This window comes from Micromys minutus (assembly GCF_963924665.1).
Source record: "Micromys minutus genome assembly, chromosome: 2".
NCBI classification, from domain to species: Eukaryota; Metazoa; Chordata; class Mammalia; order Rodentia; family Muridae; genus Micromys; species Micromys minutus.
In genome coordinates, this window is record NC_137971.1 from 67,527,472 (window position 1) to 67,554,980 (window position 27,509).

The window sequence follows — 27,509 nt, forward strand, 5'->3', positions numbered from 1 at the left end:
CAACAAATATGGTGGCTACAACTGCGACGTTGACGAACGCTGAGTCGGTGGCGGCGGCGGCGGCGGCGAACAAGGCTGTAGGGATTCCTCGGTGCATTTGTCAGGAGGTGAGTAATGGGATGTCAGCTTATACGGCGGCGCTACAGTTACGCTTGGCACGTTGACGGAATGGCGGAAGGTAAAGTGCCGGGTTCATTGCTGGCCGGCTAACATCGCCTTAGCCTTGGCCACAGCGGAGGGTCCTGCGTGCCCCGTGGGATGGCAGCATGGTGACTCGGGACTTTCTTGGGCTTGTAGGCGACTGGGTCTGCCGACCAGAGGCTCGCGAGTCGGCGCTGTCGAGCGAGAGCCTGGAGCTCTGGGTGGGGAGCTGTCCTGTGCTTTGACCGGTGGCGATCGCCCGGAGCTCTCCCTGTGTAGTGCGTTCTCGGGCGCCAGTCAGGAGTCGACCCCAACAACCCCAGTGTATCCTGAAGAGGGTGTTACTTCGACGCCAGTCCCGGGCTGCTGTTGGGAAGGAGTTTCTAAACCTTCGAGTTTTCTCTCATGAACTCGCTTCTGCTGGCTATACTTTTCCAATGTTGGGAACAGGTGAGGTTGGGGTGGATATTACAGCAAAGAGCTCTTCTGACTCCTTCAAGGTTTACATCCCCGATCGACTGGATACCCAGCGTGGCTCCTCAGCTAAGCGTCCAAATACTCTGTTGTCTAACTGTAGATCCCAAGACTAGTCAGTTGTAGCTGCCAGTAACCACACGGCCCATTTAATGACTCCTTTATGTGCTGCTGGTCCGAACGGGACAGGGGAGTGACAGGTGAGAAAGGATCCAGGGAAATTACATTTAGAAGACACAAAATGGAAACAGCTGCTTAAAATATCTGGACTACCTTAAGATTTTTGTCTTGAGCTTATGTTGTCTTCGGCACAGCTGAGGATGAATGTTTTCTTGGAAGTTCCTTGCAGTGAACTAGGGTGTTTGAAATTCTTTTCCTGAAATGCTCCCGTGTTTCCCGGGAAACCGTCACTGTTGTACTATAAGATAATGAAGATGGGATCAGATATGCCGTTGTTGAGCTCTGGTAGTTGTTTCTTAGATTTCCTGGCATAGGGTTAATGTCCTTTTATATTCACCTGGACTTACACAGCAATTTAAGCCTGCCATCTTTTGCAATTAACATATTGAATATGGAATGACATGTAACTTTTTTTTTTTTGTTAAAAGCAAATCACCAGTGGCAACATGATAGTAACTGAAGTGACTAGGATGTAATTGTGAGCCACCAAGCTTGCCCTTGCTTTTTTTTTTTTTTTTTTTTTTTTTTTGTCTGTCGGCTTAGTCAGCATAGTTTTTTTTTTTCAGCTAATAATAGTGAAACACAAGTTATATTATAACTTGTTATTAAACCTGTAGTTCCCAGCAAAGTTTTCACTTGTCTGCTTTTCTTTGCAGACTTCTTATGGCTTTTGAATTTTAGTTGAAATTCCCTCCATGGCCTCTTGGAGTCCTTTGGTGTGTCTCCAGAGTAAATTTCAGTTACTCAACATTTTAGCAATAGAGAAAATGGAACTAATTCGGGGTGAACAGGTTAGATTGTATCATTCTTGTTTGTATTTCTTCTGATGTGGTTTCTTTTCTGTTTTCCTTTTTTCTTTCTTTTTTTTGTTTTTTTTTTTTGTTTTTTTTGTTTTGTTTTGTTTGTTTGTTTTCTGATTTCTCAGAAGAGCCTTATCAGTGTTCATGCATTCAGAGTCTTTAGCAGACAGGAACTCAGAAGTTGTGTACTAATTCTTTTTGAAGGTCCACGTTACTCTGTATGCACTAAGTCTCATTTATCAGACTTCTTTACTAAAGTATATTCTCTTGGAGAGTAAATCTTTCAATGATCATAATCAATAGGTTATAGAAGTAAACACAGCTATTGAACTATAAACAATTTAATTAGGCCTACCTAACCTCTGGGTTAAATTGTCACATTAAAACGTTGGGCTAAGTATTCTTCCTTATTATTAGCAAAACCTTCAGTTTAAACATTTCTTTTACAGTAATGCTATATAAATTTAATACACTGTATTGTTCTTTGAATTCTCCTCTAGTGGAGAAGCATATTAAAGAGCTCCTTGATTTATTTATTTATTTATTTATTTATTTATTTCATATGTGTGTTTTATCTACATACATGTCTGTGCATCATTTGTAAGCATGATATGCATAGAGGCCTGAAGAGGGCATCTGATCCCGTGGAACATATGTTAGAGATGGTTACAAGCCTCTTGTGTGGGTGCTGGGAATCCATCCAAGGTCCTTTGCAGGAGCAGCCAGTGCTCTTAACTAGGAGTCATCTCTCTAGCACCTTTGGGTTTTTTAGGGGGAGGGGGTTCTTTTTTTCTTTTAAGATTCTATATATTTTATTGCTGAAACCAGTTAGCTCATGTGGAACAGATAATCAAACTTCAATTTAAACATGTTGTATGTGTTTTTGTCATTACTTTTCATCTGAATCCCTTGGAGGAATAAAACAATTTTGGTTTTTTTGGCCAGAAATTTCTTCATTTTGAAAGTCTTGGGGGGAAACCTGGCAAGAAGTCGAGTCAGGCATTTGCTGTGTGATGGCGAAGGAGAGGAGACCCTTTGATTTCTATATTTGTCTCATAGTTGTCCTTATCTTCCAGTTTGCATCTTAACACCTCGATTCTGAGTAAAAGGTGTTTGATTATATATGTATGCACACACACAGGATGTATGGAATATTAATTCTTCGATGTTTTCCCTGTACTAGCTTGGGCAATGTGTCTTATAAGGTTTGAAAGTATTCTCTTTTTTAGTTGATGAAGTAGATATATATCTGATAACAAATTGAATGGACTATGTCTTACTTACAGCTTGTACTGCTTTGATAAAACATCCTTACTAGCCTGTATGGTGGTGCACATTTTTAATATTAGTACTTGGGAGGCAGAGAGACAGGAAGATCTTTGAGTTTGAGGCCAGCCTGGTCTACATAGTGAGTTCCAGGACAGCCAAGGTCTATGTAGGAAGATCCTGTCTCAAACAAACAAATCATAATGACTAAAAGTAATTAGGGACAATAGAGTTCATTTTATCCTATATTTCCATTAACATTCCATCACTGAAGAATGTCAGGGCAGGCCAGGGCAGGAACTGTGGCACAGAAGCCAAGGCTTTTTCTTAGTGCTTACTGGCTTGCTTCTCATGGTTTGCCCAGCCTACTCTTTATACAAACCCAGGGATGGCACCTCCCACAGTGAACTAGTCCCTGACCTATATCTAATCGAGGAAGTAGTCCTCAGGCTTGCCTACAGGCTAACCTTATGGAAGTATTTTCTCAAATGATACCTTTTCCTCCAGGCATTGTGATGCAAGCTTTTCTTTCTAGCACTTAGGTGGTAGGGGCCGATGGATCTGAGGTCAAGATCAGCCTAGTCTATATAGTGAGTTCCAGGCCAGCAAAGCTACCTAGTGACACCCTGTTTGTAAACAAAAATTTCTTCCTGGATATGCCTGAACTTGTGTCAAGTTGACAAATAACCAACTAGTACAGGCTAGGTAATTTAAAGAATTCATTAAGGTTGGAGGCTTCATTAAGTAGGAGAATTCATTAAGTTTGAGTTGATACGGGATCTGGTTTCTGGTTATATACTCATAGTGCAGAAAACAGAAAGCCAACTATTATTCTTATAATCCTATTCTGATGGCTCTGTCTTCACAACAAATGTCATATTGGAGGCTAGATTTCAACATAGAAATCTTCATTTAGAACAATATCAGCATAGAGTAGATCTGGCTTGCAATGTAGTATCAAAATCTATAATAATTTTAGGAATGCTTAAATATGTTTTTCTTATGTTAAAAATATGAGTATTTCTTATTTAACAAGTCCAAGGTGTTGAGTTCGAGGTCAGTTAGAAAGATACTGAATGAGAAACAGAAAGAAAAAGGAAAGGAAAGGACATGACTGCTCCCAGGCATGGTGGAAGAGAAAGTTTATTGTAGATTTGTGGAGAGCATAGCCAGAGGCAGACACATCTGGGAGAGCCCGGAGTGGTCATGACCTTGAGCTATGAGGGGAGAGGGCAACCAGGTGCAGTAGCCAGGAAGTAGTACAGAAAGGGCAGGTGACCAAAATGATTGGCTTATATGGGGAAGGACAGCCCAGCCCCCCTGGGCTGAAATGTTCAGGGTATATGCAAGCAAGCCACTGGACCCTGTAACAGGTAGGGAATGTTACAGGAGGACTGCTGGGAGAATCTGGTGGTGAGGTCCACTTTGAGATGTTTAGTAGGCACCTCAGCCTTTTGTTCAGATTTTAAAACTTAACAGACACCATTTTGAAAGATTATACTTCCCTGCTTTTCTTTGTACATAGTTAGTCTTTCTGTATTCCTGGGGCATTGATGTAGGACATCCAGTGTATACTGAAATCTGAGGATATTCAATGTCTTACATAAAATGCAATAGGATTTGCATGTAACTTGTTATACATCCTTCTATACACATTTTTTTCTTTTTCACATGGGACTTTTCTGTATCCCTCAGACTGGTCTTGAATTCCTTCAGTTCTCTTTGCCTTGGCCACTGAGGGCTGGGATTATAGGCACACACTCACATTCTCTTTATTCCCCAGATACTTGATACAGCATAAGTCGTTCTGATTCTGTATTGTTTAGGGGATGCCAAGGGAAGTGAATCTAAACTGTTTAGGATGCTTTTTTTTTTTAAATTGGATGTTTCCCATTCATGTTTGGTTGAATCCATGTATATATCATTCATACTATGTTTGTAGGGGTTTTAAAAGTGGTCAGTACTGAACAACATCCTCAGATAGCAGGTTATACATGGAGTTCTTGTTATCAGGATGGTGTGGACAGCAAACCCACATTCTCTTTTTACAGCAGGGGCTCTTTTTAGCTTCAGAATTATTGTTTTTCCATATATCATGCTTAGCGGTATTGGCCTGAGAATACCTCTCAGGAAGCTGGGGTTTGAGCCAAAGACTCAGCTTATACATAGGCACCTATCATTTACAGTCTGTCTCATTGTCTACTGCTGTGTGAACAGCTGGCCGTTACGCCTGTGGCCCACAGATCTACGTAACACAACACAGCTCTGACGGACACAAAGATGCTTAGAGATGAAGGGTCACTTAAGTTTTAAATCATGGACAATGTAGATTTAACATAGAAGTGTGTTTGAACCCCTTCTTCAGAAGCTGGTCTTTGCGGCGGCGGCATTTTCACTTCTTTGGCATTATTTCTCTTTAATTCATTGTGCATAATTGATAGCAGCATACAATTTATGGCAGAGAACACAGTGAAACTTGTTATGTGACAATGTGAATAGCTAAGACTGTCAAAATATGTCAGCCATGCTCTGTAATTGGGCTCATTTCTGTCCTTAAACTTTAGTTAGAGTTATAAAAATACCATTTTCTTCTGCTTGCTTATGGTAAGTCTTGTGTTTTTGTTGCATTGTTAAGCGTTGTATCACAGCATTGCTAAGCTTTCTAGTCAAGGTTTGGTAAGATTGTCTTGCTTACTGAGGACCATTAAAGTACATTCACTTTCTGGAAACATGTATCACTTTCCATATAAGTTGATTGGCAAGAAGAAACTCTGAATTGCAATGTAAAAACTGGGATTTTTTTTGTGTTTGTGTGTTTACATATGTGCATGTATGCATGTGTTATGTGTGAATGCACATGTACATGTATGTGGAGGCTAGAAAGTGACATCAAGTGTCTTCCTCAATCTTCACCTTATTTTTTGATATGGGGGGTCTCTTATTTAACCTGCAAGCTCCAGGAATCCTCCTGTCTCTACCTCCCCAGCACTGAGGTTGTAAGTACCTTCTGACATGCCTATCCTTTTATATTTGACTTTGAACAGATCTTAACACTCATGTGCCTCATTATTGACGGAGCCATCTCTTCAGCCCTATTGATGCTTTTATAATCAGAACACAGAAAATTGATTGAGCCTCATAGTCCTTAAAATTTAAAAAACTATCCTGGATATGATTCATTTGAAAATTAGTATATTTTAATTGGACAAAGATCTTAATTATAACATTTCTGCACATGCATATGATATATGTTGATCATTTTCCTTCCTTCTATTATTACCCCCACTTTGTCAGCCTTGCCTTTCTTTTCTACTTCTCTATTTCTAACAGTTCCTCTTTACTCTCAGGCCCTGTTGTTGTTTTTAATTTAAAAAGCAGGTTTCTTCCTTTCTCTCTCTCTCTCTCTCTCTCTCTCTCTCTCTCTCTCTCTCTCCTTTCTTTTCTTTTTCTTTCTTCTTTATTTTAAAATTTTTGAGACAGGTCCTCAAACTCACTGTGTAACAGAGGGGGCTTTACAATAATTGTACTGCCCTCACCTCCTGAGGACTGAATTACAGTTAAGCACGGCCTGTGATCTTATTAATGATCATCCTTTTTCATTGGCTGACTAACTCCTGTTTTCTAAATAAGAGCTAATTTGAAAATACAAATAATTAGTAGTATTAACTATAGTTAAACAAATAGTATGACACAACTAGTTAATATGGTAAGATAAGAAAAACAATGAATAATAAGGTTGGGAAAGCTGAATAAGACTAAGGCAAGTGATTTAAAGAAGTGACCTAACGATAAGAAAGGACAAATCAGGAAAATGGCAGATAAACTTAGAAAGTTGCAAACTGTGATATGCGAGTTAGTGGGAACTAAGGAGGCAGCTGCTTATTTCACTAATCTAAGGGGCAAATAGATGCTAATTATATAATCCCAACCAAGTGGATGAACTGATAAGGGAAACAGTTTTGACTCTGAGACCAAGATATTATTTCACTGTAATAAAAATAATTGTTCCCAAGTAGCTAGCATTGTCTCAGAGATTACCATGAGCTGTATATTCTTATATATGATTGATATAAAACTTGAAAGAGAACTACAATTTTGTATTTTTGTCTTAGGTTATAAAATTGGAGTTCACTGTTTTAAAGCTAAGAGAGATCCCATTCTGTTTAGAGTCTAAAACTAGTGAGGTGGACATAAAAACAAAATATTCAGTTCTTTCATACAATGGAACTTTTTAGAAAACAGCAAGAGGAGATAAGTAATAACAGCTTTTCAGACCTTCTAGGTAGCTTTTAAGAAGGAAGGAAAGAACTCAAAAAGATTATATTTACTGAAAGTTCAGCCACATATATGTTCTTATTTGGTGAAATATCTTCAAGTAAAGAATAGATTAAAATTAAAGGAGGAAAGGTAATAACTAGTAAACAAAAATGTCAGCTTTGCTGGGGTCAGTAATTATTAAGGGATATCAGCCTGAGTCTGTCATTGCCTGAGGGTATCACTGCATTGTTAAAAAAGATAATGATCTGTAATGGAGACACAAAGGTTGGTCTAGTCTCTATGGTTCTAAATGAAGAGTACAAAGTTTGCTTCTTATAAAGTCAGTGAGGTTTTTGCAAATTGAAAAATGTGCTTTTATGAAAGTCCTTCATTTGTTAACCTCTGCCATTTAAAAACTTGGGCCAAGGACTAAATGGCTGCTACTGTTTCCGTGGCTCATGGCCATTTGTAACTGTGGTTACTGGGGAACTGATGTCCTTTTTTGGACCCAGTGGGCACGACACAAACATGGTGTATACACACAGAGAAATAAAAATAAATCTTGACAAGAACCAAGAGTTCAGGTATTCTTGGAGAAGAAAAACAAACCTGATAAAGTCATATTACCAAGATAACAAAGACTTGTTGAGAATAAATTTGGCTGTAAGAATAGAAAGGCTTAGTGGAATAGAATAGAGAATTCAGAGATAAACTTTCATGAATATAATTACTTATTTCAAAGAGGCAATCTTGGGGCAGCGTATTTAATAGGAAAGCTGATCTGTTAAATGCATATAACTGGGACAATTGGATATTTTCTTGTAAAAATTATTTTTGACTCCTGTTTTACATCAGTCACAAAACGAAAGTCTAGATAAAATATGAAAAGGTGAAAAATGATTTTTAAGGAAATATTAAGGTCTATATTCAAGTAAGATGGAGGCATGGTTATTCCAAATAGGACACAGATAGTTATAAATGTAAAAAGGAAAAGATGGGTAAATTGGATTACATTAAAAATTTATATAAAGGAAACTGGAGAGATGGCTCAGTGAGTAGAGTACTTATTTACTGTTATAGAGGACCCATGCTCAGTTTCTAGTATCCACATAGTGGTTCACAATCACCTTCTGACCCTGTGGGCACCAGACATATACATATATGGTATATATGCATACATTCAGGAAAATCGCTTATATACCTAAAATAAAAATGAATCTAAAAAATTTTAAAGCCTCAAGAATCATGTGTGATGGTTTGCATATGCTTGGCCGAGGGACTGACACTAGTAGAAGGTGTGGCCTTATTGGAGGAAGTGTGTCACTCTGGGGGTAGGCTTGGAGACACTCTTCCTAGCTGCCTAAGGATGCTCAGTCTGTTCCTGGCTTTCTTTGGATAAAGATGTAGAACTCTCAGCTTCTCCTGCACCATGACTGCCTGGATGCTGCCATGTTCTCACCTTGATGGTACTGGACTGAACCTCTGAACCTGTAAGCGTGCCTCAATTGAATGCTGTTATTTATAAGACTTGCCTTGGTCATGATGTCTGTTCACAACAATAAAACCCTAACTAAGACATCATCTTATTTTATATGTACCTAAAATTACATATGAGAGGGAAGGAGGGAGGGAGGGAGGTGGTGTGTGGTTTTGTGTGTGTGTGTTTTCAGTGAAGTTTTGCCATTTGGGGCAGTAATGCTCCCTGGATGAGCCATAGACTAACACCAATCTAAGACTAGGCATAAGAACACTTCCTTTGAGTTGTTGGTCAGCAGAGTCCAAGAGACTCTTCAAACAATATAGGCTGTTGATGTTGTATTTGGTTACTTCCTAGAGGTTGGAAGTAAGCCCTGATTGCTACAGACACTGTGTACTGCAATATAGGATTCAGGATTCAAGCTGGATTCAACCTGAAAACTTCCTCCCTGAAGACTAGTTTTCATAGAACCTGAAGGTGCTATATGCAGTCTGCCAAGGGAGGAAACAATTAGTAGTCCTCCGAGCTGTGATACCTATGAACCCAACAATAGCCAATATGGCATGATATCCTGAAAGGTTCAGTAGTGACAATCATTTCTTGGTAGTAATCAACAGGTATCTAATTAGACTCAAGGTTCAGTCAGAAGGAAGGAAATCATGCCCGGTACTGAAAACCTACCCAATTACATAGGGGCAGTGAGGCCATGGATCTTAGAAGAGAACCTACTACTACCACCACTTTAATAAACTAGCAAAACTTCCCAACAACATTCTGAATACTTATCCTTAAACCCACAGGTAAATGTAGTTTTCACCTCTCCTCGAAGAAGTTTCTCTTTCAGCTGAACAAGACCATTACAGAAAACCACAAGTGGTCAAAATGCAGAAAACAAGTGATCGTGGGGTCCTTAGCCCTCTTGGATATATCTACAACACAATTCGTGTACCCAAGGCTCAGGGACCATCACAGAAGAGCGGGAAGAAAAAAATCATAAAAGTCACCGGGCCAGGAAATGTACTATGAAATTGTGTCTCCTTGAAATGAAGCTACATCCATGCTATCTCAACAACATGGCTGTCTGCAAAAGTCCTGAACAATGACAGCACAAATGTTAATGTAGAAGGAGGTGTAATTCTCATGGGATTCATCCCTAGACAAAGAACTGCAGAAAACTAATGACTACTGAGAGAGGGAGAATTAATATCCCTTAGGAATGCGTCCCTTAATTAATTATCCAACATTGAGTTGTGAGCCCTAAAATTATCTACATCAAACACCACTAAATAGATTTGGGAACATGACAGGAGTTAGAGAAGAAGGAATAGGGGGAATGATGTAGTTATATTTTAATTAGAAAAAAAGGTAAAACAAAATCCACTTTTGTTCATAAAGACTGTGTCCACATACAGAGGGCATGCACAGGTCTAAGCCAGACAGGTCCCAGCACTCAGAGGAAATGGACAGATAGAGCCCCAGTCCCTAACCTAGAAGCTATCTCCAACTGATAAACAGAGTCTCATGGGGTATACAAACAGTGCCTAAGAACAGACCAGATGGCCAATACAAATGAACTCAATGACATTTTTGGAGGTTCCTTATAAAGTTTTGTCTGGACATTGTTTTTATTTATTTTATTAATTTTTCACTTTTCGGTGCTGGAGAGATGGCTCAGTAGTTAAGAGCACTAACTGCTCTTCCAGAGGTCCTGAGTTCAAATCCCAGCAATCACATAGTGGCTCACAACCATCTGTAATGAGATCTGATGCCCTCTTCTGGTGTGTCTGACGACAGCTACAGTGCACTATATAATAAATGAATAAATCTTTTTAAAATTTTTAAAATTTTTCTTACCATTATGAATTTTTATGGTTTCCAGTCTTGTGTTTTCATGGCATTTGTGTGTGAACATGTGTGTCTGCATATACATGTGTTTATTGTGCTTTATTTTTGGCTTTTTTTCTTGTTAATTACTTGTTTTAAAATGCATGTTTATAATCTAAAAAGAGAAAAAAAGGATGTAGATTTGGGTGGGTGGGGAGTTGAGGAGTTGGAGGGGAAACTAATCAGAATATATTGTATAAATTTATTTTTAATTAAAAATACCTTCATGTTCAGCAGAAGACTTGGAGACAAAGCCTAAAGCATACATTTCTTGTATTCAAATATCCCTATGATTACATTTTATAAATTCATTCTTAATTTAAAATATGGATAAAATTTTACCCAAATGAACTCTGGTTTTGGTCTGGCCTCGTTTCCTTTTGATCATTATTTAGTGTCGGTACTGTTGTGTTGCCACTTGTTTTCAGACAAGAGTCTTACCTCCATGGTGTTGTGGCTCTGATGTTCTAGTAAATTCTAGGGTATGTATTATCTCACACCCTATTTTAAAAAATAAACAGTCCAAAAAAAAAAAAAAAAAAGAAAAGAAATCGAAAGGAAATTATAAAGAGAAGATACTTAACTTAAAATGCATATATGTATGAAGGGTTTATATTTAAGATAGTATGAAGAATTCTTAGCTATTAGAAAAGACAGTCTACAGGGCAAACAGTCATTACTCAAAAGAATATAAGTAGCCACTCACATACAGCTTCATTAATCATCAATGTATATGCATCAAAATTGGTGTGATAATGCCACATAGCTTCCAAAATAGCCACATTGAGAAAGTCAAGTACTGGTGAGAACATGAGCCAGCTACTCTTACTCATGTGCTGGTAAGAGAATAAATCAGTTTAAAGTTTGGACTATTGGGTGGTCAGAGTAGTGACTCTGGTCATAAACTCAGCATTGATATGAAGAAACGAGGCTGCTGGCATCCCAGAAGTTAGTTTATGTCTCTTCCAGTGCTAGGCTCTATCTGCCCTAGCAACCAAGGGCTACACACTGTTCATTTCTGGCATTGGATGTTAGTTTCTGGTCTTCAGTAGTATATATGAACAGCCTTTGTCTGGCTTCTAGTGCTCAGTATTATGATTGTGAGCTGTGTGTGTTGCTGCATGCAGCTGAAGTTTGCTTATTTTCACTGTTATAGCCCATTTGTGATCATGCTACAACCAATGTGTTTGAGGGTCCTACTTGAGGGTCATTTGACTAATTGTCAATCTTCGGCTGTTATAAGTATTCTTCTTTCTGCCTTGGTAATTTGTTTCCATTCTTTACAAACTTAGCTTACCTATTAAATCTGTTTCTCACTGTTTTCTATATATCTTTAATTTTCTAGATAAAGTATGTAAAGACAGCTTTTATTTTCATGTTGCTTTATACAATGTCTTATACAAAATCTTTTTTGTCTATATTTTTAAAATTTTGTATTTTCTTTGTAAAATTATTTCTGGGTTCTTTATTTCCTTGTTCCCTAGATATAACAGATTTTCAACTTAAAGACAAAGAAGAAGAAGAAGAAGAAGAAGAAGAAGAAAGCACCAAGATGGGTGAAAAGAAGCCAGAGCCTTTGGACTTTGTAAAAGATTTCCAGGAGTACCTGACACAGCAGACACACCATGTGAACATGATCTCGGGATCCGTTAGTGGGGACAAAGAAACGGAGACTCTTCAGGGAGGTAGACTATTTTAATACTACTGAAAAGTTCACAATGGTAAATGTGTTAATGTTCCTATATAGCTCTGCGTGCTATGACCATTACTCTCCACTAATATAGATCATTCTTTTCCTTTTCTACAAAGATACAAGGCATTTTCTCCCTTCTGTTTAACATGCAGACGTCTGCTCTGTTTAATGTAGTCTACAGAACTGTCACAGTCTTGTTGAAAGGTTAGAGCATCTAAATCCCTTGTCTGTCTGTTCTTCATGTTAGATGACAGTCAATCCAAGGAACCCAGGGAATTTGTCCATCAGGTGGGTTAGACCTGAGCCTCAACTAGGAATTTCTTCTCTTTAAGTGAAAGAAGAAAACTAAATTAGAAATAAAATTTCTCTAGTTTGTGGATCACATACACTGTTCTTAACCTGTTTTACCTTTTCAACCCAATCGCCAATTTGTTGCATTTTCCTCTTCAACCCAAATAAACCCATCTAATGAAAACACTATTCAGTAATTAGGAAAACAAACTGTGGTCTATTTTGGGTATATTTACCACTACACTCTCTATTCCCCTCCTAAGAAATCCCTCTCACTTGCCGTGAACCAGTCTCTTGTTCCAGTTCCGTCCACTCCTCCCTCTCCTCTGACTCCTTCTCTTCTGTTTTCTTCCCTGACTCCTCCCCTTCCGTTTCCTCTCCTTTGACCCATCTCCCTGTCTAATCATGTATTGCCTTAACATAAATCTACATATCACTCTTTTTGTTTACTTTAAAAAACAAAAGAAAAAACCTTTACCTTTAAGCTGTATATGACTATTATTTAAGCTGTATATGACTATTATCACTTGGAAATATTCTAAATGACTATGTTTTCTCAAAGTTAATTATCTTGGATAGGCCATCAAACTAAATTAGTCTTCAGCTCCATCATAAATCTGAGAATGACCAAATATCTAAAACATAGGAAGCCTAACACAGTTTCCAGAGCTTGGAGAGGTTATAGAGACAAATCTCCACCAGTAGTCCCCTGTTAGCAACATGTGAGAGTAAGTCTTCAGCCTTCTGGCCCAGGATCACTGACAGACCTAAAAATGCAGAAATATTGAAGGGCTGATAACTTTGGCTCGGCAAAGATTATCAGTTGACTATTCTGTACAAAGTGTCTCCTTTTGGACAGTAATAATCTGTTGATGAATTTGGCAGTTTTTTGCCCAATGGCTGCCTAGCCACCAAACTATACCTCACCTCAAGGTAGAGATGCTCAGTTTCTTCATTTATTCCACCAAAGGGGAACTGTAAGGAGCAGTTATGTCTCAACAAAGATAAATAACATTAATTGTCATAATTTGTGGATTTCTGCCGTTTTTGAAATCTATCTAACTGCAAAAGCATTTGTGACTCAAACTATGAGTTTGTTATTCAGCCCTTAGCTAGTATTGATTAATCAACTAAAAACAGTGTATAATAACAGTTATATGACTGTATCTAAGCCTTATATTCCAAAATGTATTGTATAGGCACAATGCCTATATGAAAGTAACTATTAATCTCAACTTTAAATTAATAAGAAAAGATACTAGTGAAAACATTAAATTTGTATCAAATGAAATCCATACTAATGTAAAGAGTACAATTGATTGTATCAATTACAAAGATTTCTACTAATGTAAGATGTAGCTATGTAATATCTTGTTTGAGAGTAAATTTACTCACCTATCCTTATGTCTATTTCTCTAACTTCCATAATATTGCTATATCCCCAATTTCTCTTCCACCCCCTTTTCTCCACCTAAGAAGGAAGGATAAAGAAAAGGAAAAGGAGCAATCCCTGAGTTTAAACTCTCTAGTTCCCTCCTTGTCCGCTGCATTTATAAAGTATCCATAATTCAAAAAATAACCAGAACCATCCACCCCCATATAAGGAACTGGAACAAAGACCTCTTATCTGCTTCCAGCTGAACTGGGGCGAAGAATCACCTTCAGGGGGCCCAAGGGAAAATAGGAAAACTAGCTTTGTCACAGGAGAGTTAGCTGGCATCAGTTGCCTTCCAGCCACTATGTGCTGAGAAAGTTCACTACTTAGATGACATCTTGACTATGACAGTCTGAAAGGCTGGACAGGCAAGCCAAGCAGTTCTGGAAAAGTTCTGGAAGCAAGTCTTTAAAAGAAACAGCTTCAATATAGTTGAGGTAGAATCAAACTTGGAGCAGGAATGGAAGGTCCCAGAATCTCAGCATTCCAGAGTGTGGATCTTTACAGGGCTGTCTTTCTCTTTCATCCTGCAGCACACAAAACTTATAAGCAAATCATATAGTTCTTTAAAGACATTCACATGGAGTGTGCAGGGTGCACAGATTGGTTAATGAAGAAGATAACAGTCTTTCTTGAGATTAGTTTGATTACATAATATAATTCTGTAATAATTATATGTATTACATAATTAAAAGATGGTATGTAATAATAAGTCATGAGAAATTTGTGCCCAGTAAATGTTACTATGTGTAGACAGTTTAGTGTCAGCCGGTTCCAGAGCTGTCTCTGTATATGGAGACATAAACATTACCACATATACATCACCTATTTGTTGATTGTGTCAGTCTCCCTTTTCTTCTTGGTCATCAGGGTCTTCAAGGTCTCCCTTGGTCATGTCTGATCTTTATCAACTTGGAAGGAACCCACAGCTTTTCTTTCCCTGTGGAAACATAGACATAACCCCTCCCCCAGCGTAATACAGTTCCCATTTTCCATTCTGATGTTAGAATATCCTTAATATAAACAGGCTGGTTTAATTCAGTGGTTTTCTCCACAATTCATCTTTCAGCAGCTGTGCCGTTTTGTCCATTAGCATTTTAAAAATTTAAGGTTAATAAGGCACTATGTAATCTATCTCTGGGGGGGTTTGTTGCTCCCTTTTGCCTATTAAGCATCTCTTTTAGAGTTCGATTAGATCTCTTCACAATAGCTTGTCCTGTAGGATTATGTGACATGACTGTGACATGTTTTATATTACAATATCCAAAAAACTGCTTTACCTTATTAGAGATATACACTGGACCATTGCCATTTTAATTTGTATGGGTATTTCCATAATGGCCATAACTTCTAACAAATGTGTAATCACAGAATCAGCCTTTTCTGATGCTAAGGCAGTTGCCCATTGAAATCCTGAATATGTGTCTATGGTATGGTGCACATATTGCAATTTACCAAGCTCTGCAAAATGGAAGACATCCATCTGCCAAATTTCATTTCTTTGGATACCTTTGGGGTTAGTTCCTATAGGCAGTGGAGTTTGGTTATATAATGAGCAAGTAGAGCATTGCCTCACAATTTCCTTGGCTTGTTGCCAAGTGTTAGAGAATTATTTCCTTAAACCTTTGCTATTAACATGGTGTTTTTTTTATGAAATTCTGAAGCCTCTAGTACACTTCCTATCAATAGCTGGTCGATTTCATTATTACCTTGCACCAGAGGGCCTGGCAGACCTGTATGAGACCTTATGTGCATTTTATATGTATATATTGGATTACTCCTATTTCTGATCATTTGTTGTAGCTGAATAAATAGTGAAGTCAATTCAGAATCATCCTGAGTAAGTTCAGCAGTCTCTCTGTGTAAAACAACCCTTTCTGTATATTGAGTCAGTTACTATATTAAGAGGCTCTTGAAAATCTGACAGCACCAAGAGTATTGCATATAATTCAGATTTTTGAACTGACTTACAGGGACTCTCAATCACCTTACTTACATTTTCAGATATATATCCTGCCTTTCCTGACTTACTGGCATCAGTATAAAATGTAGGGGCTCCAGATATTGGATTTCTCTTTTTTATATGAGGGAGAATCCAATTAGTTCTTTTTATGAACTGAAGTCGCTTGCTTTTACTGTATCTGTTATTAATCTCTACCAAGAAATTACTGCAAGCTCTCTGCCAGTGTTCATCATGTGCCCATAAGGAGGCAATTTCTGCATTTGTAAAAGGAACCACAATTTCAGCAGGATCACTTCCAACTAATTGTCGAAGTCTCATTTTACCTTTTAGTATTAATTCAGAGACCTTCTCAATGTAGATTTTCAGTTCCTTACTCTGTTTATGTGCTAAAAATATCCATTCTAAGATATAATCTTCCCTCTGAATAAGAATTCCTGTAGGAGAATAAGTAGAAGGTAAAATGACTAAGATGCAGATTGATCTAATGACTAAGACTAAGATTGATCTTTGGATCAATACGATCTAGATGTGCATCCTGCAATTTCTTTTCTACCAAAGCTAACTCTTTCTCAGCCTCAGCTGATAGTTTCCTTGGGCTATTTAAATCTTTATCACCTTGTAAGGTTTGAAATAAATTGCTTAGCTCTTGAGTGGCCAAGGCAATTGCAGGCCTCAGCCAGTTGATATCTCCTAGTAGCTTCTGAAAATTATTAAGGGTCCTTAATTGGTTTCTTCTAATTTGCACTGTTTGTGGCCTAACCTTTTACAGACTTATTTGATATCTTAGATAATTAATAGAATCCCCTCTTTGTATTTTTTCAGGGGCAATTTGCAATCCCCAACAAGGTAAGGTGTTTTTTACTTCATCAAACATTCTTTCTAGTATATTTATATCCGAATCAGCCAATAATATGTCATCCATATAATAGTAAATAATAGATTGGGGAAATTGTTTGCAAATCATTTCCAATGGCTGTTGTACAAAGTATTGACACAAGGTAGGGCTATTTAACATTCCTTGGGGCAAGACTTTCCACTGGTATCTTTTTACTGGGCGATCTCTATTGAAGTTAGGTATTGAAAAAGCAAACCTTTCCTTTTTGCATTCATGTAAAGGAATTTTGGAAAAAAATAAAAACAATCTTTTAGGTCAATCACTATGATAGGCCATTCCTTAAGTAACAAGGAAGGCAGGAGCATCCCAGGGTGCAGGGAACCCGTAGGTTGAATAATCTTTTAATTGCTCGGAGATCTTTCAACATCCTCCATTTGCCTGATTTTTTTTTTCATGAAAAATACTGGAGAATTCCAAGGGCTGCTAGACTCTTCAATATGCTGAGCCTCCAGCTGCTCCTGAACTAGCTGTTCTAATGCCTGTAATTTTTCCTTTGCCATAGACCAGTGATTGATCCAAATAGGTTGGTCAGTCAACCATCTTAGCGGCAAGGCTGTTGGTGTCTTATCAGCAGTAGCTCCTTGGGTTAGAGCTAAATTGTCAGCCTCTGTTGTATCCTTTGTATGGACAGCTTGGACAGTCTGTAACTGCCTTTGATAACGTTCCCTGACTAATTTAAAATTTATATTAGGAGACTGACGGTGTTCATGGCCAGACACTGAAACCGAGGGGATATTAATTTAGGTTTTCCACTGCTGTAATAGATCTCTTCCCCATAAGTTAATGGCTATATCAGCCTCAATTTTCCTACTTGACCTTCTGGTCCTATACATTTAAGCCACCTGGTGCTTTGCTTTATTTGGGATAAAGTGCCAACACCTTGAAATTGTATATCCACTTCTTGAAGTGGCCAACTAGTAGGCCAAGATTTTGGGGAGATGATGGTGACATCTGTTCCAGTGTCAACCATTCCTTCAATTTCAATATCGTTTACTAGTATTTTTAGTTTTGGTCTCTGATCCTCTATAGAAGTTAGCCAAAATATTCGGTTTTTTTTTTTTTTTTTTTTTTTTTGGTATTGTCTACAGAACTTGCCTCAGCCTTGTCTGGTCTCAGAACATCTGTTTTTGAAGCAGTGACATCTGATTTTTCTGAGGAAGAGAATTCTCCCTGCCTGGCACTGGGGCCTGCGAGAGGCCCCCCTGGGAGTTTTTTGGCAGGGTATTGCCCCATTTGTTTGTTATTGATTTACTTTCCCTAGTCAGATGTTGGCCTTTGCCACATCTTTGACATATTCCAGGACGCATAAGCCCCCTTTTGATTTTATTTCGGTTTTTCTTGCAGTTATACCTCAGATGACCCAGCTTACCACAATTAAAACACTTGAAATCTTGGGTCATCTCTAGCTGTCTAGTGGCAGCTTCTCCTATTACAGTTATATCAGGTGAGCAAGATCCAACATCAACTGTATATCTAATCCATTCATCTATTGATGCTGACCTTGCCCTCAGTAGTCTGATAACTTCCTCGCATACAGTATTTGCATTTTCAAAGGCTAAAGATTCAATTATTGCCTTTCTTGCTGCTGAGCCTGATACACTCCTTTCCACAGCCAAGGTTAGCCTTTGTAAAAAGTCAGGGAAGGTTTCTTGAAAACCTTGTATGACTTGAGTGAATGGTTCAAGTTTTTCCCTGATTCTGCAACCCTATCTCAGGACTTTAAAGCTGACAATTGACATAATGCCAGAGTTTCTTCATCATATACAGCCAGCACCTCTACCTCAGCAAAGCGACCTTCGCCAAGCAGCTGATCTGTGGAAATCTCTCTACCCAGGCTCCATCTTGTTGTGCTATCTCCCTCACCTCTTCCCTCCACCATGAGAACCACCGTAAATTTGCAGCAGGCTCTAATATTGCTCTTGCCATATCTCGCCAGTCTTGGGGGATTATTCTATTTTTAATAGCCCAAGAAATCAGGATTTGTTTTACAAATGACGAGTACATTCCAAAATTAGTAAGACTTTCCTTAAATTTCCTCAGTTCTAGTACATCCACAGGTTGCCATTCAAATTCTTCATAACCCTGTGGATGGTCATCATCTGGAGATCTTTGTTGTATATTAACTGGATAAACTAAAGTTTGCTTTCTAACAACTTTTGTTTGGCTTTCTCTAATTTTATCCTCTGTCTCTACCTGAGTATTTTCATTGATTGAAATTTTAAATTCCTCCCTTAAGATCTGTATCCACATTTCATGTCTCTCCTTTTGTCACTCCTCCTGTTCCTTAAGTTACTGTATTCTCTGTTCAAAGCTCTGCCTCCATATTTTGAGTTTTTCTTTATATTGCAACTCTGATAGTCTATGTCCATTAATTTTTGATTGATTAATTTAAAAAAGTTATTCTCCAAGTCTTGCTTCCAAACCTCATTATTTTCTCTTTGCTGCTCAGTCTATCTGTAAGCTGCTGTGTATTTTGTTATGTTGCAATTCTGATATTGCAGCATTTGCCTTATTTTGATTTGCTAGCTTCAGTAAATTATCCTCTAGACTTTGCTTCCAAATTTTATCTCTATCTCCTTGCCATTCAGTCTGATCTGTGAATTGTTGATTTCTTTCTTTCTTCTTCTTTTTTTTTTTTTTTTTTTTTAGATTCTCCTCTAGCTTTTGTCTCCAGCCTTCATCCTCCTCTTTCTGTTGCTTATTTTGACTTAGGAAATCCTGAACCTTTAGTTCAAGTGTTACCTGTAATTTCTTTTCTAAGGCAAGGAAATTTTTATCTAAGGCCCTGTCTTTTGAGAGGACATAGTAAATCAAAAGAATAATTATCACAATAATGGTAAATGATAAGGTGTCTATTTCCTTAAAATCCATCCTTGTCATACTATCCAAAATATCATGCCATAAATCCCAAAATATATTTATTGTGTTTCTCATCTTTAAGTATCAAAATACCTGATCTGGAGCCCTTTGTACCTTTTTTTCTGCTGTTCAATTCAGAACACGGCGCTCCTTTGTCTCTCTCTCTCTCTCTCTCAACTTTATTTTTTAAAAAAAGAGGGATATATATATATACATATTTTAAAGGCATTTTTGGCATAACACTATATGAATATTTTTTGTCAGTACTTAATTCTTTTAGAGGGTTGATAGCATACATTGAAATCCCACTAGTTAGTATAAGCATAAAGTACATATAGGACAGATTTGGGTTGAAGCTGGCAGCGCTTGCTTATATGCTAGTCTCAGGCTATCTCACAGGCAGTTGTGCCCCAGAGACTTCTCTTCCTCCCTCTGTTTCCTGATACTGCCCCTGGCTGTAGCTCTCTGTCTAGGCTTTGGGGGAGGGAACCTCTTTGCAGTTCTCTGTAGGCTCCTCAGACCCAGTCAACTTTCAATCCAACACTGCTCCAGCCCAGATCCCTGTTCTAGGGGCTAGGGTTGGGGAGCAGCGAACTTTAGACTCAGGTTAGTTGGGTTCTAAATCAAATGTTGGGCGCCAATTGTTGCAATATCCTTTTCAACCCAATCACCAATTTGTTGTATTTTCCTCTTCAACCCCAATAAACCTATTCAATGAAAACATGACTCCATAATTAGGAAAACAAACTGCGGTCTATTTTGGGCAGATTTACCATTACACTCTCTATTCCCCTCCTAAGAAATCCCTCTCACTTGTCATGAACTTGTCCTCTTGTTCCCGTTCCATCCTCTCCTCTGACTCCTCCTCTTCCATTTCCTCTCCTTTTTCCCACCTCTTCTCCCTGTCTATCATGTATTGCCTTAACATAAATCTACATTAACCTAGCTCAGGGTCAGCTGAGTATCACCCAAGGACCTCATCTAACTGCTTTCCTGTAGCTTGCAGTCTGAAAATTGTTTTGTACAACTAGAAATTATTGAAGATTATATGAAAAGAATGTAATAACACATGCAAATTATATGGAATTTAAATTTCATTGTTCATAAATAAAATTTTATTGGAACACCTGCATGCTTATTTTACATATTTGTCGCTTGTTTGCACTACTGGCCATCAACATCTATTGCACACATTAGACAAGGGCTGTAAAATAACTTCATTCACCCCCGGCTTGCTTATTTTCAATAGCTGCTTTTACGGGACGGCAGCAGAGTTGGGTATTGTGATAGAGACAAACCCACCTGACTTTAAGTATTTACTACCGCAGCCCTGTAGAAAACATTTGCTGAACTCTGACCTAGATCTTGTAAGCCATGAAGATGCAGGGACTGAAAAGCAGTGATCAGGGATCATCCCCCAACACACACACCCTTCCCCCAGAGTTTTGTTAGAAAGGTAAGCTTCAGTTCCTACCTAGATCTAGTGATTCGGTTTACCAAAATGTTGAGCATCAAGGTCTTAAGGAAAACAGTGGGGGAAAGGGAGACTACATGCCTAGTCTCTCCTTGGTCCCTGTTGGACCAATCTGCTGAACTTCCCCAGGCAAGGGAAATTATTTATGGTGAAGGGCAGAAGGAAAGGAATAGGGTTTGAACTGAGCATGTAAGGACTATGCCTCCTGGCATCAAGCTGAAGTCCTGTACCCATGAAGAAGAAGGAATACAAATCTTGCCTTTAATAATAATATGAACAGATTCTAGGACTGAGATTCAAGAGACCAGGGTGTAATTCCCAACATGTGTAGTTCCTAATTATGAGTATCTGTTCCTGCTGTTGCTTTCTACAAATTTCATATGTTCAACTGAAAAGCAAACACACAAACATCTTAGTTTTGAAATCCATATAGTCCTTACATTCAGAGCTGTCAGATACCTTGTTTCCTTGATGTACTCAATTAGAATTTTCAGATCTTAAATGTAACCCAGAATCTAAAACACAAATAACTGACTATAACAGAATATCCTATAATTGTTTTTAGACAAAAGGAAATTGAGTTGTTGTTTTAGAACTAAAACAACTCCTAATTAAAGTTGTAGCAAAGTTGAATGACCAGTGTCATAGACATTGCACCTGTGTGTGCCTGTGATCTCCTACTTGAAGAACTTCTTTATTTCTCTCCACCTTATTTGTTTTCTTCAAAAGCAAAAGAATTGGTAAATTTTTATATATAAATAATTTGAGATCCTCTTTAAAGGTTCTTTGAGTGTAATTCTACTTTCCTGTAAACATTGTCCCAGTTCAAGAAATCTGGATTGTTTTATGAATTAAACTCTTCAAAAGGAAACTATCAGTTTGTAGAAGATCTTTAGCCACTTGAGTCTAAAATGCTGAACTGGATTGATTCTGAGGTACATGATTTCTTTTGCTTTTGTTTATAGCTGGAACAGATGGTGATCAAAACGGACTTGATCACCCCTCTGTTGAAGTTTCCCTGGATGACAACTCAGGAATGTTAGTAGACGGGTTTGAAAGGACCTTCGATGGGAAGCTCAAGTGTCGGTACTGCAACTATGCCAGCAAAGGGACGGCCCGGCTCATCGAGCACATCAGGATTCACACAGGTAATGAAGGAGCCGCTGGTGAGGGAACCATGGAATTCAAGTCCACATAGCTCTGACTGCTCCAAACAAGCTTCCTGAAAGTTTGTTGGGTAGTAACTCCTTTTTTTAAAATCAAAGCAGTGGCTTAAAGGAATACAAATACTGGAAACAGGCCCTTTGGAGAGATCGATCCTCCTACCTACCCATTTTTCTGTTTGATCTTTATAATCTTTTATCTTTCTGCTGTCAGGTTCAAGAGGTTATTACTAAGGTTAATGTTTTATCTTTTTCTTCACAATAACGTTTAAATTATAGAAAATAGGTTTCTGTACAATTGTAGAGTACCATGTTTCTCTTAACCATCCTTTGGAAAAACCTTCCAAAGTATGCCTTACCCTCACCAAGTATCTTTTCTATGTGCTCCATGCCAGGCTGTGCCTTTTTAGTACTACGTCATGGAGTTTGAGCTTTGAATAAGATTGGTCCTTCTGAACTCGAGTAGGAAAGTGGAGGAGAAGCCTGACCCTGGAAATTTTATATTTGGACCAGGAGTTCATTTTGATTTTGAACTTTCTTTTACAGGGTAGGGAGTGTTTTTTTTTTTTTTTTTTTTTTTTTTTTTCTCCCTTGAAAAAAATTATTTGTGTATAGATATATCTGAGAATATGAAACATACTGTTGATTAAAAATATTGGGGGGGGGGGGTTGATACAGGGTCTCTGTGTGTAGCCTTGGCTGGCCTTGAACTTACAGAGATCCACTTACCTCTGCCTCCCAAGTACTGTGATTAAAGGTGTGTGCTGTCACTCCCTGGCTGATAAAATCTTTATATCTCTTAATTATGAGGGGAATAATATTTTTACTTTTCCCCAAGTGCCAGATGAAGCTGTAATGGTTTTCATACTAAATAGATTCTAAAAATATGTCACAAATCATTGCTAATGAGTTCTTAAGCTTTATTTCAGTTCTTAGGTTTCTTTACAGATCTTGCAAAGCTAATATACAAGTATGCATTTCTGCAGAGCATTTTGTGTTTTGTATCCATTCTCACACCAGTGGACAAACATGAAAAGTCCTGTAAGTGAGCTGCTCCTGCAGTTTCTTCCGTGTTTCTCTCAAACAGGTGAGAAGCCTCACCGCTGTCACTTATGTCCGTTTGCATCTGCTTATGAGCGCCATCTGGAAGCCCACATGCGCTCTCACACTGGGGAGAAACCATACAAATGTGAACTGTGTTCCTTCCGCTGCAGTGACCGAAGTAACCTGTCCCACCATCGAAGGCGCAAACATAAAATGGTACCAATTAAAGGTACCAGGTCTTCCTTAAGCAGCAAGAAAATGTGGGGGGTTTTACAAAAGAAAACAAGCAATCTTGGGTATAGCAGAAGAGCACTAATCAACTTAAGTCCACCTTCCATGGTGGTCCAGAAACCAGACTACCTTAATGATTTTACCCACGAAATTCCAAATATTCAGACCGACTCCTATGACACTATATCGAAAACTACACAAACTGGTGGCCTGCCCAGGGACCCCCAGGAACTCATGGTTGACAACCCTTTGAATCAGCTCTCTACTTTAGCTGGACAGTTGTCCAGCTTACCACCAGAAAACCAAAACCCTGCTTCCCCTGATGTAGATCCCTGCCCTGATGAAAAGCCTTTCATGATTCAGCAGCCCTCTGCCCAAGCAGTCGTCTCTGCTGTGTCAGCAAGTATTCCTCAGAGCTCCTCCCCAACCAGTCCAGAGCCTCGGCCGTCGCATAGTCAGAGGAACTACAGTCCAGTGGCAGGGCCCAGCAGTGAACCAAGTGCCCACACCAGTACCCCCAGCATAGGAAACAGCCAGCCGAGCACTCCAGCTCCAACCCTGCCGGCCCAGGATCCTCAGCTTCTCCACCACTGCCAGCACTGTGACATGTACTTTGCGGACAATATCCTTTACACTATTCACATGGGGTGCCATGGGTATGAAAATCCTTTCCAATGTAATATATGTGGGTGCAGATGTAAAAACAAGTATGATTTTGCCTGTCATTTTGCAAGAGGGCAACATAACCAGCACTGAACACAATCAGCATTGCTCTCACTTGGTTTGGCCTTTGGGGAGTTTATAGTTTGGTCTTTAGTTTTGATCATCCCTAATAAGGTATATGCTAATTTAAAATGTATACATTTTATTCATAAAATAGAAGTTTGATAGCGAAAAAAGGTTTTGTTAACTTTTCATAAAAGTCTGGTCAGGGTTATTTCTGTATTAGATAGTTAGATGCATTGGTGTCTTTCATTTAGACCTATGCCAGCTGAAGTACAGTCGCAATCTTACCAGGTGTTCAGTTTCCTACACTTGTCCATAAGGATGGCCAGGGTTCTCCGTACACTTGATACTTCAGTACATACATTACAGTGAGACGTTCTTTCTGCCATATTTCAAAATGGCACAATAAACTACTCATAAAATGTTTTATAACATTTCAGTGTTTATAGAAAAACTGCCTTTAAGTTTGTTCATAATTAAAATGCTATTTTCATTCACATAACTTGAGTTAGTTTCATTACAACCGAAACCAGTAGTTATTTGTTTCATTGTAACAAATCTTTCTCTTCAAGGGCAAGTATAAAACAATTCTTCTTAAATTTAAATTATAAAAATGAAAGCCTTGGAAGTTGAAATTTGGGGCTAAATTGAAAATTGTGTATGGTATTTGAGATATCTGTTCATTTAATGTATAAACATGTTTGTTTTTCATTTATATATATATATTTATATACTTTGAGTATTATTTTAAAGCCACAGGTAAATATACTAGAGTGCTAGATGCCTTTTTCAGTCTGAATCCTTCATTAAAATTCTGCGTTCACCTATTATGGTGTCAGGTAAGATTGACAACCACACTGATTATTTTATTCTTCCTAGTCTTTGATGACCAAAGAGGAAGTGGAACTCATCCATCTTATTAAGATGCTTCAAAACAATCTCCAAAGTTTCCTTCTTAGCCTTCTGTACATTTATTGCCCATAATTTCCAAGAAGGGTCTATGTAGAAATCCAGAAAAATTAATATCGAGGAACAACTACAGTAACAAGAGCATGCCCAAACAGAGCAGGCAACTGGAGTCCTCTCTGTGAGTCCTCACGGACAGACGGTGGAACAGTCACCACAGTGGGAAGGGTTAAAGAGTGAACGTTATTATGAAGCACATTTAAATGTGACGTTTAATTTACTTATAATTAGAGTGGTTAGTTTTATATAGGAAGCCATTATTTTTGTATCGTGTAATAAGTAGCTTATTCTGAAGAGAGCCTGGCAAAATAATAAAACATTGTCAGTTACTATTGCTTTCTGTGTACTTTGCAAATTTTTTATTTTTATTTGGTTAATAACTTGAAATTCTTCCCAATTGGCTTCTTAAAGAAATACCCTGTCAAACATTTATGACCAAAAATCACCTCTTACAGTAAATAAGAGGGAAATATTGAGAGTGTCTATCCATTAAGCCCCAAGTGCCCTGTTAATGGATCTGTGCCCTCCCTCCCTGTGCTAGAAAGCCATTCAGAGGGTGCCTGTGCTTACATAGCCAGTCTTGGCTCATCCCGACTGCATTGCTACAGTGCAGCCCCAAAGACACTTTCTCTTGTGATCCTAACCTTCTAGTGGTTTTGGTCTGTTGCTTAAATCATTCACTAGATTAGCACAACACTTTCTAAATACATAACTTGACTGTGCTCCTCAGCTTCCAGAAAGAAACAGGTTGATGTTTGGAAACTTTGCTATTTTTAAAGTTTGATTCAACTAAAAGCAATACTCCCAAACAGTGAAGACTTCCCGAAAGAGGAAGAAGCCCAGTGCACTGCTGCGCATCTGTAGCCCCATCTGCTTGGGAAGCAGAGGCAGGAAGAGCGCTAGAGCCCAGGAGTTCCCTGCCAGGCTGGGCAGTGCTGCAAGACACATCTCAGAGGCTGGGAGGGCTCCCCTTACAGCCAGCTTTATCACCTAGACATTCTGGGCCACACAGTGACACGTGCAATTTGTTTGTCCTAACAACTAAAGACGAATGTTTTGAAGGTACATTTTATTTTAAATAATGGAAAAGACTTTTCATAATTACAAACTAGAAGGAAAAAACTAATTTTCCAATAACATAACAAGCACAGTTGGTCTTCCAAAGGTGTCGATGCATGAAGCTACAAGTACTTCAGAATGCACTAAAAATTTGAAGCAAATCTACCTTAGAAACTTTTTGAAGATTTAGGATTTTGCTTAAATATTCTGAGTTAAATTCTGTACTAGGAAAGATGTTGGATTCTTTCCTTAAATACTAAATATGTTCCTCATTTTATTTTTAACCAAATGTTTTATAGAAATGAGTTGAGAAAAGTTTAACATGCACTATTTATAGTACTTTGCCATTGACAGGCAATGTTCTGAAACTAAATTTATTTTTGTTCAGTGAACATGAGTTTAGATTTTTAAAGTTGGTAATTTATCTCCACTAATATTTTTTTAAACTGTGAAGAGATTAACAGAATAATTTTATTTCAGATTTTACTAATGTAGTATGTAGCTACAACTTGTTGACATTCAAGTGAAGACTAGACTTCAGTTTTGAAATTTTTCCCATCGGGTAGTTTCAGTGGTTTCATTTTAGAAATGTGTTTGCTGTTCATCTGCAGATGTTTGACAAAGGGAATATTACTGAAAAAAAGAAAAACAAAAAATACTTATCAAATGAAGAATTGTTGGAAAAAAATTAAATTCCCTGCTAAAGACATTTTTGTTAGTCTTAGGAGGTAGGTATTTGCTTTCTAGATTTTTGTTGATACCTGGATGTACGGAACATGTTTTCTATGCAAGATGTAAGAAGGCTTGCGTTACAGTTGTAAGATACATTATATTGTTTAGGGATCAGGAAAGCAATCTGATGCTGAAGTAACTATAGTATGTAGTTCCTATTGTGAATAATGCTTTGCTTTTGTAATGTATGAATAAAAATAACACTTTCTAATGACTTTTGTTTTTTGTCTTTTAAAACTAGAATCAAACTGAGTTTTTTTAGTAATTTACGGTACATAAAAATGTTAATAAAGGATTTTATGACTGGCTAGTTTGAATTTCTAGAATCCCTTATAGAAAGAGAAGAGTTATAATAAGTTTAAAACAAAAGAGCTCTATAGTTCTGAAACTCATATCTAGTTGTTATGGTTTGAATGACAAATGTGCCCCAGAGGCTTTTCAGTCTGTGCATTTGAATAGTTGGTGCCATTGTTTCAAAAGGTTGTAGAGCCTTGGGAAT

The 27,509-nt window shown here is 38.0% G+C and overlaps 1 protein-coding gene across 3 annotated transcripts; it reads left to right on the forward strand.

Annotated features, from left to right (window-relative positions):
- On the forward strand, positions 1-27,136 carry IKZF5 (IKAROS family zinc finger 5). Of its 3 annotated transcripts, XM_080912855.1 has the most exons (4): positions 1-107; positions 11,964-12,164; positions 22,055-22,237; positions 23,340-27,136. In XM_080912855.1, the coding sequence occupies exons 2-4, from the start codon at positions 12,032-12,034 to the stop codon at positions 24,281-24,283; spliced, it is 1,260 nt and encodes a 419-aa protein (XP_080768981.1). In that variant the 5' UTR covers positions 1-107; positions 11,964-12,031; the 3' UTR covers positions 24,284-27,136. The 3 variants fall into 3 exon arrangements, with proteins under 3 accessions (XP_080768981.1, XP_080768982.1, XP_080768983.1); XM_080912856.1 differs by lacking the exon at positions 1-107 and having other exon boundaries at positions 12,052-12,200; XM_080912857.1 differs by lacking the exons at positions 1-107; positions 11,964-12,164 and adding an exon at positions 16,695-16,707.
- Positions 27,137-27,509: the final 373 nt, after the last annotated feature.

Bases quoted from the DNA above. Each gene is read 5' to 3' on its own strand.
- IKZF5 (XM_080912855.1), top strand. From the start codon at position 12,032: ATGGGTGAAAAGAAGCCAGAGCCTTTGGACTTTGTAAAAGATTTCCAG. The intron at 12,165-22,054 runs GTAGACTATTTT...TTTTGTTTATAG, and splicing joins AACGGAGACTCTTCAGGGAG to CTGGAACAGATGGTGATCAA. The intron at 22,238-23,339 runs GTAATGAAGGAG...TCTCTCAAACAG, and splicing joins GCACATCAGGATTCACACAG to GTGAGAAGCCTCACCGCTGT.